This window comes from Malania oleifera, chromosome 8 (assembly GCF_029873635.1).
Source record: "Malania oleifera isolate guangnan ecotype guangnan chromosome 8, ASM2987363v1, whole genome shotgun sequence".
In the NCBI taxonomy this organism is placed as follows: Eukaryota; Viridiplantae; Streptophyta; class Magnoliopsida; order Santalales; family Ximeniaceae; genus Malania; species Malania oleifera.
In genome coordinates, this window is record NC_080424.1 from 107,383,342 (window position 1) to 107,392,915 (window position 9,574).

Below are 9,574 nucleotides of genomic sequence, written 5' to 3' on the forward strand. Positions count from 1 at the left end.
AAAATTGCTTTCCACTAAATAAATGTTCGTCATTTGCCATGTAAGCTGTCTTCAAGCCAAGTTGGCTGTTGAGATCGACCATTTTAATCATTTATTTTGGGGAGGAAGAGATGACATCAACCAACCTGACGCCAAGCTGTGGGCTACCCACCACAGTACAGCTATTGCAAATCAACACATAGGGACTGAAAGTGCAATCAAGGCATACCCCAAGGAGGACTAATTCTGCGTGTATAAATACCAAACCCCACCCATCTTTGCCAAAAAGATTATAACCTTACAGTTTCAAATTCAAAAATCACAAATGACTTTTTAACAAATTTCAAAAAGAAAGGTATTGGAAAATTTTAAAATCTTAAAGTGCGTTCTACCCAACTGCCTAAGTTCATCGCCGTTAAAAAAGAAAAAAAATTGCAGAGAACTTACGGTTTCGAATTGTTCCGAAGTCCCTTTTTTTCTTTTTAAACTTAAAAATTGGATACATTAATCTGTACAAAACCTTTCCCCGATCCTTCAGACATCATGACTCAATGACCCAATTGTGGTGTTAATCACAAGGCACCCACATCAGAGTGAGAGCTTGGTGTTTTATTCATCTCAAACAAAAGGAACCTGAACCCCTGGCCCAATCTAATATGAGAAAAGTACCTCAGAGCTGCAATGCTAAATCAGGTTGCTTCAAGGAACCGATCTGCACAGTAGAATTAGGTGAGCCTGGTGACTGAAATCTTACATTAAGGTCCGGTGAGAATCCCTGGGAAGATGGTTTTCCATTCAGCCCCGAAATTGGCATCGTGTTGGACCCATGACTGAAACCTGGAGCTGGGAAATTCGCAGAATGCAGGCCGATTATGCTTCCACAGGATACAGGCTCACCTGAATCCAAGTGCTTTGCATGCATCAGACCAATGGGAGCAGTGTTGCTTCCAGAAACCATGCCAAGCATTTGAGAAGGCACTGAAGGGCCTTCTGAAAAGCACCTCCCTGTTGATGTGCCGCCTTGTTTTACCATCCCCACATGAGGTGGGGAATTGAACCCAAACCCACTAGTGTAACCATTCAACTCGGGGTGAACAAGGAGTTTTTGCTGAATCTGGTAAGATGCCTCGGGTTTGTTTTGTCTAATACTACTGTCAATTGAACAAAGCTCACTTCGGGAATTTAATACTCCACGTTCCATCATGTTGACTTTACCATGCAAAGATGATGTGTTTGGGAGAACAGAGTTCGAGCAAGAAGGTGATGGACCAAGGGGTGCACTGGGATGGACATCACATACAAAGTTGGTCGAAGATTTTGGCTTTTCATAAAATGGAGAAAGCTGCTGATGTGGTGCCTCATTTTCTCCCACCCATCCAGGACCAAACTTGAGTCCGGCAGGCAAAACATTTTGGATTTTCTTGGAAGCAATTCCCCAAACAACAGGCCCAAGATTTGCAGCAAATCGAGCTAAGCTTCTTGCATAGCTATGCTCCGAACCTAGACCGACCTGATTTTAGAAATTGGAAAACAAAAAAAAAGGAAAACCATCTCAGATTGGTAATTGACAAAAAATTTAAAGCATGGCTCATTAGCAGGAATTAAGCAGACAATGCATGGGCAAAGTATCCATTTTTACTCTTATCCAATGATTCGACACTAACCATACCAGACCATCTAAACCCTACCTACTCATTCCAGCCCTGCCCACACCCCTTCTAAGAAGAAGAGAGGATTTAGTGTAGGTGTGGGAAATATTTAGCATATGAATGGCATAGCATTCTTTTAGGAAACCATAGGATGAGTCCATATGGTATTTTGGAACATGAATTTGGAACCATGAAATTTAAATCAAATGAATTTGGAACCATGAAATTTAAATCAAATGAATTTGGCCAAATTTTAGTAAGAAAACATTGTATGAATTTCCAAATTCACCATCCAAAATCTTTCTTCCCAAACATTACATTAAACGAAGTGACAAAAGTTTCCCATGACACATACCACCATCAGCTGCTTCAATTCATCACTGAGGGCGGGCAACACAGATAACTCATGTTCCAAGGCTGATACGGGAGATTGGTTGTAGGTGTCACGCCTGTTCTCATCTACATTAAATTGTTTCTTCCCATTCTTCATTGTCACACCCTTCAAAATAGAAACTGCATTTCACCAGGAAACAAAATCAGATCAGTATTCCTAAGAGACAGAGAGGGTCGTGGGGCAAGCAGAGCAGCCTATAAAAATCTGAACCTGAAAATTCATTCTTCCCTTCTAACCATCCAGCACAAGTTTCATTGTTCCGAGACCTATAGGACGCCTTTACTGGTGCATCAGCAGCCCGAAACTTGTATGGGCTAGATCCTTTTCTGAGATTGTATGGGTTTGTGCCCAAAGAATTATCCTCCCCAGTAGCAAGAGTTGCATCAGAGATTAAATCAGGACCAACACGCTCATATGGAGAGCCACCAATAGACTTCTTCAGATTCTTGTTTGGTGGTCTACCTCTCCTCACAACCTTAGGTTGTGAATCACTATCATCACTCTCTTGTCTCAAATTTTCGAAGTCTTTTTTAGCCAGTTCTTGTATGGATCGTGCCTAGGATAAACAGTCTCAACTTTCAAACATAGGACAGAGAACCTGAATATGAAAACAATGGTGTGAGCTGGCAATGAACCATACCTGTCGAAAATAAATTGTATCTGGTGCATTATACTGCATTGCATTTGCACATATCAAAAAAACATCTGCCTGCATGAATTGAATAACCAAGTTTAGACAGCTCTAAAACTGACAAAATATTTCTTGCAAAAACCAAACTAAGATCTCAGGAAACCAACCACCACCAGGTATGAACATTTGTTACGAATGAAACTATTACTCTGATGTATCCATGTACTAAATATAACCTTGCGATCTTCAACTTGTTAATAAATCATAAAATATTAAAACCAAATTGCATCAAGGCATTGATTTGAGATTGACTTATCCAAACCACAGCCATTTTGTGGTTGAATTCTGCAATGGGATATCATAAAAAAACCTATATGTGACAAGGAATTCACATTCCTCAATATTGTGTCATACACATCTGGTCAAAGCATTGTGAATACTTTTTGTTCCAAAAAGGACTGTAGATGAGGAGGCTACACAATAACATTTGATAAAGACAAGCTGACGAGCATAACTGCCCAGGACTATACATTGCATTATCTGCCCATCCAGCACATAGACTAGGAACTTCTTTCTTCTTCTTTTCAGCATGACAATCATTATTGAATCATTTTATGCTTTTATACAATTATTTTACTTCTTCTCCCTTTCAGTATGATAATTTTTACTCTAAAATCATTTTCATATTTCTATATCATGGCCTTTTTCGGGAAAGGGATTGAGTGGAGGAAAGCAATAGCACTCTTTTGTACAGTGACGGAAAATTAAGGGCAACTCTGCTAACTTGTTATGCATGCATTCATTTCAAGTCCTATTGATTCTGCAAGTCACTGGCCACCCCAAAACCCCACATTAGGTGGACTTGGCATGTCAAAGGACACTAAACAAATTACACAGTTCATCCACAAGGATCTTTTCCCCTTTCCCATGGCTTGGGAAATGGATTGGATGAAAGCATACCTAGGATTGACTTCAAAAGATGGCAAGGAATTACACAGAAACGCCAAAACTTCACCAGGTGTGAAATGGGGACTTTCTTCCTTCACACAAGTGGCAGGGAGCTATCAAACCAGGCCAAAAGGAAAATAAGATCTACAAAACTCAAAATTGCAACTTCATATAGCCATTACAAGCAAAGTCATCCTAATCCACAATGGGGGAAAGAAAGTTCCAATAGGAAGGCTCTAATTGAGAATGAAGTACTTGCTAAATGCCCATCAAGATAAGCAAGACCATAAAATAGGTATTAGGGTTATCCATGCCATTGTACTATTCCCTACCTATAGAGAGTACTCAGACCCAAAACCAATGCGAAAGAATTTCCTTAGATTTAAACCATCTGAACAATTTCTTAGGCTGTTCTTTTCATCATTACCACAAAGTGTTGCCAAGAAACATGGAAAATTCTAATGTAACATCAACATGGATTACATGAAATACTGCCTTTCAGAAGGTCACCACCTCGCGCCCATCAAAAAACTGAGGTGCTGGAAGGGTAACTTGCACCCTGAATTATTGCATAAAGTGACTGCCCCCACCAGTTGAATCTACATTTTTGCACTGAACCACCCATGACCCATACCATTGCATAAGAAAGGCTCCAACCAAGTAGTATGGTAGCATCTTTGCCAGACAAACAGTAGATGAGAACAAAGTAAAAATATGGACTCAATGAAAAACCTAGTCCATATCAATGGGCAATAGAAATTGTTGAAAGAGATTAAATTTGAGCCTACATATTCAACCAAGGTACTAAATCCACTTATGGGACCCGCAGAATATAAGAAGCTCACAGCAAAGTCACCAAAAGGCAGACAACGGCAGTTCCCTCCCCTCAACAATTTTTCCACTTCTTAACAAGAATTTCAACTGTTATTTTCCAGAAAACATGATAAATACAAGCACAGTAATTTTTTCAATTGTGTCGCCCAAATGGATCGTGAAGTCGCCAGCAGCGGCCAATGAAAAGCAGCTGGACTTTAGTGACTGACATGTTTGAGCAAATCATAAATTCCTCGATATGAAAGATTTCATGTGTGACTTTTCCCACAAAAAATCAGGGGAAAAAATACATGATCAAATTCCAAATACTCCTTTTTTAATGCCAGGGGAAACCTAAATATTATAATAAACAAAACCAGAATAAGACCTGGTGGTTTTTAAGAAAACTGGTAGAAAGAACCAACCTCAAATTGCTCCAAGTCAGAATAAAGTCCCCCATCTAGTTTCATCCTAATGGTTTGGAAATCCATAGGATGCTCTATAATCTCATGGTAGTCCGGAAGCTGTACCAAAAACAGATTCAAACATTCAACATGGATGGGTCAACCTATGAAACGGATATCCGACAGAAATGCAACAGTAGCAAAAAAATGAGCACCTCTTTTGGATCGACTGGCTCAGAGAACACGCTGTAAGTGTCCTTCCTGCAGGTGATTTTTTTTTTAATGAACAATCAAAATCCATACCAACTGTATATATAGCACATAAAAGATCTAATTAAGAAGCTAAAAATCCACTGACTCGGACGACACACCATATGTGTCCTTCCTGGTGGTGGGTCTTGAAGAACCAATCAGGAGAAAAGAAAAAAAAAATTCCCCATGTGAAAATGTATGTACAAGAAATAAAAGATCTAATTGAGAAGCGAAAAACTCACTTTTGAAGCCTGTCTAGAATGAACACCAACAACTTTTTATCTGGCAAAGGTGTCGTGGGGCCGCAGTCCAACCTCGACCCTGTCCACAAATAAATGACATAAACAAAATTAAATTAATGATTGAGAATTCCCAACAAGAAATGGCTTTCGAGCAACAACAGAGATTGACCGGAACCATGTGGAGTGTCCGTCGCTTTCGAAAACTTTTCACCCTGCAAAATCAATCCAAGATCAGTGTGTAGGGCAAAAAAATAATAGCAATTATTAATAGAGATAGATATCTTCTGTGCTGAGGAATCAACAAGGAAAGCTACAGTAAAAGAAGCCCACAATAAGCAGAAAACGAAACAGCGACAGAGGAAGTACAGCTTATGAAAACTCTAAATAAATAAAGAAAAGACAAAATTGAAACTTTTCAGACAGGCTGGTGTGCGATATGGATGCATAAAGGTTCGATTAAATACAAACGATGAAGAATAAAATAATAACCGATATTTTAAATAAGGAAAAAAACTAAAAACACTCTCCCGTATTTCCCAAAAAAATAAAAATAAATATCTAAAACTTGACCCAGTCAAACACATGCACTCATTTCAGATCCAGATACTTCAAATTTCGCGCGAAATCCCAAAAGATTTAAATCAAACAGAAACAGTGAGTCTCCAAAAGTACCACAAAAGAATCAAAACAAAGAAAGAAGGTAAAACCAGCAACGGTCCGCTTTGATTTTTCCCACATTCGGGAGTATCAAAACTACTTTAAGAGGTATTGAAAAATCAGAAGGCAAAGATCCCTAAACCCTGACCTAAAAAAAAAAACATAAGGCATTCAATTCATCACCTTATCGGTGGAAGCGTGACCGGATCGGTCGCTGACGTCGTTGATCTTCCGCTTCTTCTTCGCCGCCTCGTTATTCTCACCATCCACATTCGAATCGGAACCGAGAGAATTCCCCGAGGATCTAGGGTGGGGGAGATGATCGAGATGCGAGGGCAATTTCACAACGAGCTTGAGCTTCTTCTCCCTCCGCTCGTCGTCTTCGTCGTCGTCGTTAATCCATTCCGGCTCCGGGGAGGTTTTGCGGCGAGCGGATCGGCGTGTAGGGTTAGAATTGGGGGTCGGAGGGTTGGGGTTTTGGGAATTAGGGTTAGAGATAAGGCCGTGTTCGTCTTGTTGCTGTTGTTTTTGTTGCAGCCGGAGACTGCGCTTTTGAAGATCTAAGAGAGAAGGACGTCCTTTCTTCTTCTTCTTCTTGTTCATGTTCATGTTCATCTCCGCTACCTTACCCATTCAGAGGGGCGGGGGTCTTCTTTCTCTCTCCAAACGGGCGTTAGTTATTTTTCTTTTTCTTTTTTATTTTTCAAATGAGTTTCAGTGGGGTTTTGTACGTGCGGCTCACACGGGCCTCCTGCCACGTGCCAACCGAGAGAAAGGAGTAGCTCACGTGCAAAGACTGTGGTGATACTCACGTGAGGACGCTAGATTTTGCAAAAAGCAAACCAAATAAAGTGTTATTTGGTAAAATTAAGTGTTAAAAACTTACATTTTAAATAATTAAATTTTAATTCTCATATCATTTTTTTACTTATTTGTTTATAAATAAATCTAACTCTGAATAAAGAATGAATTTTTTCTATTGACTCTACATTAATTTGTCTAAAAATATTATTAAAATAATATTTAAATTGGTCTTATTTAATAAAATATTTAGAATTACATTCCCAAACTTTCAAAGTAGCACTAATTAGTTTTATTCAATAAAATATTTAAATTCACATTAAGGCATTTTTCACGTATAATAAATAATTATAATTGTATTGTATTGAATAGAAATTTTTTTTATTTATACAAAAAAGTATAACACAATCAATAGAGATTCACTAACCCTAACTTTGCGTGATAAAACAAGTAAATAATAAATTATATTTTTTAAAAAAGTTGCTAACTTAATAAAACAATAAATAAAATATATTTTTAAAAGTTCATCGTTTAGTAACGAAAAAGACAAGAATCGTAGTCGACGGTCGTAATCTTTTTTGTCCTAGCGACCAAACAAGGATGACGGTTTCAGCATGGGTCCCATGTGGGACCCACTCCCTTGCTTTTTACAAGTTTTTTATCGTTTAACTTCAACCATTATGTCATTGTGAAATTTCTAAAATATTTTAAAAATTTTGAAGAAAACGTTCAATGATAGAAAATTGTCTTCATTTCTATTTCACTTTAAAATAATTATAGAAGCATCACGTTAATTTTAAATTTTTGTTTTTATATTTTTTATTTAAATTTGAAAAACAAAATGGGGTTTTTGTTATTATGTATTGGAAATATTTTCCCATATTTCTTTTTTTTAATGATAAAATTATAAGAAATTTATATATGACAAATTAATGAACGAAAATTTTATAAGCCAATAAATTTTATTTTTCTCAATTTTCAATTATACTTCAATTTAATTTTACATTCAATGGTGACATTTCGTAAATAAAAAATATAAGTAATTGTTGTTGCTAAAACTCGAACGACTTTCGTAAATCATCCTTAGACGACTGCAACCACCTGAAAAGAACCAAACAAGGATGGCTTGAAGGACTTGGAGTATACTCCGAAGGATCACTCTGATGCCTAAGTTAGGGAATGGAAGGTTCAAATTGTAACTGTAAATTAGTCTGGGTCCTCTAAGTCATCCTCGTTTGGTTCTTTTCAGGTGGTCTTAGTTTAAGGATGATTTACGAAAGTCGTTCAATTTTTTACTGCAACAGTAATTAATTTATCTGATTTTATTTTCATTTTCTTTTTTTTTTCACACAAAATTTAACTCAAAGTGAGACTTAGAGCCCATTTAATTGTAAAAAAAAAAAAAAAAATGTTTTTATTTTCCATTTTAGTTTTTCAAAAAATTACAAAAAAAATAACTACTTTTTTTTATTTTTACAACATTTATATGAAACAAATGAATAATAAATAGTTTAACACTATTTGCTTGTGCAAATAGTTTTCTATATTTTATATTTATAATTTTTAAAATATTACAAAAATGTCACTTTATTTTCAAGGTCCAAACTTCATTCTTACAAACATGTAATGAGAAAATTTTAAAAGTGATTAAATGATAAATATTTTTATAAATTCAAATTCACTTGTGCTCTCTTTCCTCACAGAAGTCTAAACGCTATCTCCTTTAAAATTATTTGATAAAATTAACTATATAATAGTTATATTTTAAACACTAAATCAAATTGTAAATCTTGTTTGCCAATGAATAACCAGATTCAGATTCAACGTAAATTACTAAATAGTTCTTAGTTGCTTTCCCTCCCTCTTTCCAAGCATCCCCCTTTTGCCAAATAAGCACAAAGGGATTCGATTTGAAAATAATTATATTTTTCCTACACATTATAACGGTTCAATTTGAAAATAATTAAATGGTGTACATATTTATATTGGTTCAATACTTCAATTCCTATATAAGTTTTTGGAGTTTTAAGTATTTTGATTACTCCATAAAATTTCCAATCACTTAATTAATGCATTGGCTTGATTTTGTTATGATTCTCCTATGATTTTAAAATAGTAATCCTATGTTTGAGAGAAGTTTGAATTTGAATTTGTGTGAATTTGAAAAAAAAAATATTATACAAAAATTGTATTGAATTTTATTCAAGTTCACTCATATCCAAATCCGAAACTCAAAAATTATAACTCCAAATGCAGTATAAATATACCCAAAATCATTTGGTAATAAAATCCTTTTTAATTCACATATATAGACTACTTCTCTTTTATTTTCTTTGGTAGTGGTCATGTAAGGATGAAAAATAGAAGTGCAGCATCAATCCTCCTGGTCATTGGGAATGATCATAGTTCATCTTATCACACTTAACCTGACACTCTCATCTGACTCACTTGACAACTCATCCTCGCTAGGTACAATTTCAGGAACATATGTTTGATCATTACCTCGCTCAATATGGGGCTCTAAATTGTCTTGAGGTGGGTTATGGACTAGTTGGACTTCCAACCTATCTAGTCTTTGGCGGGACTCAATTAGCTTTTGATTCAAGTCACAACTTGATCTTGAAGCTCATCAATTGACATCTCTCTCAACATCAATCTTATGATCTAGATAAGGATTCCCCACTTGGGTAGACATCCTAGGGATTAGGAAAAGATTTGGCGTTTGGCACACAAAGGAGGTCAAAACATAATTTTCCTTCTTGGAGGTTGTCCCTAAAGCCTAACCAAACTAATGTTCCAAATAA

The 9,574-nt window shown here is 36.3% G+C and overlaps 1 protein-coding gene across 1 annotated transcript; it reads right to left on the bottom strand.

Moving 5' to 3' along the window:
- Nucleotides 1–435: 435 nt before the first annotated feature.
- LOC131162213 (uncharacterized) lies at nt 436–6,665 on the bottom strand. The gene is made up of 9 exons (XM_058118446.1): nt 6,153–6,665; nt 5,482–5,524; nt 5,313–5,391; nt 5,034–5,079; nt 4,840–4,938; nt 2,663–2,731; nt 2,233–2,578; nt 1,984–2,141; nt 436–1,489 (listed from the first exon to the last, which is right to left on the bottom strand). Exons 1-9 carry the CDS (start codon nt 6,600–6,602, stop codon nt 650–652), a joined length of 2,130 nt encoding a protein of 709 aa, XP_057974429.1. The 5' UTR covers nt 6,603–6,665; the 3' UTR covers nt 436–649.
- Between the last annotated feature and the right edge of the window lie 2,909 nt (nt 6,666–9,574).

Excerpts from the sequence above, each read along its gene's own strand:
- LOC131162213 (XM_058118446.1), bottom strand. The coding sequence starts at position 6,602 with ATGGGTAAGGTAGCGGAGATGAACATGAACATGAACAAGAAGAAGAAG. Across the intron at positions 5,392-5,481 it reads GGACACTCCACATGGTTCCG|GGTCGAGGTTGGACTGCGGC; the intron begins GTCAATCTCTGT and ends ATTTGTGGACAG. Across the intron at positions 2,579-2,662 it reads ATACAATTTATTTTCGACAG|GCACGATCCATACAAGAACT; the intron begins GTATGGTTCATT and ends TGTTTATCCTAG.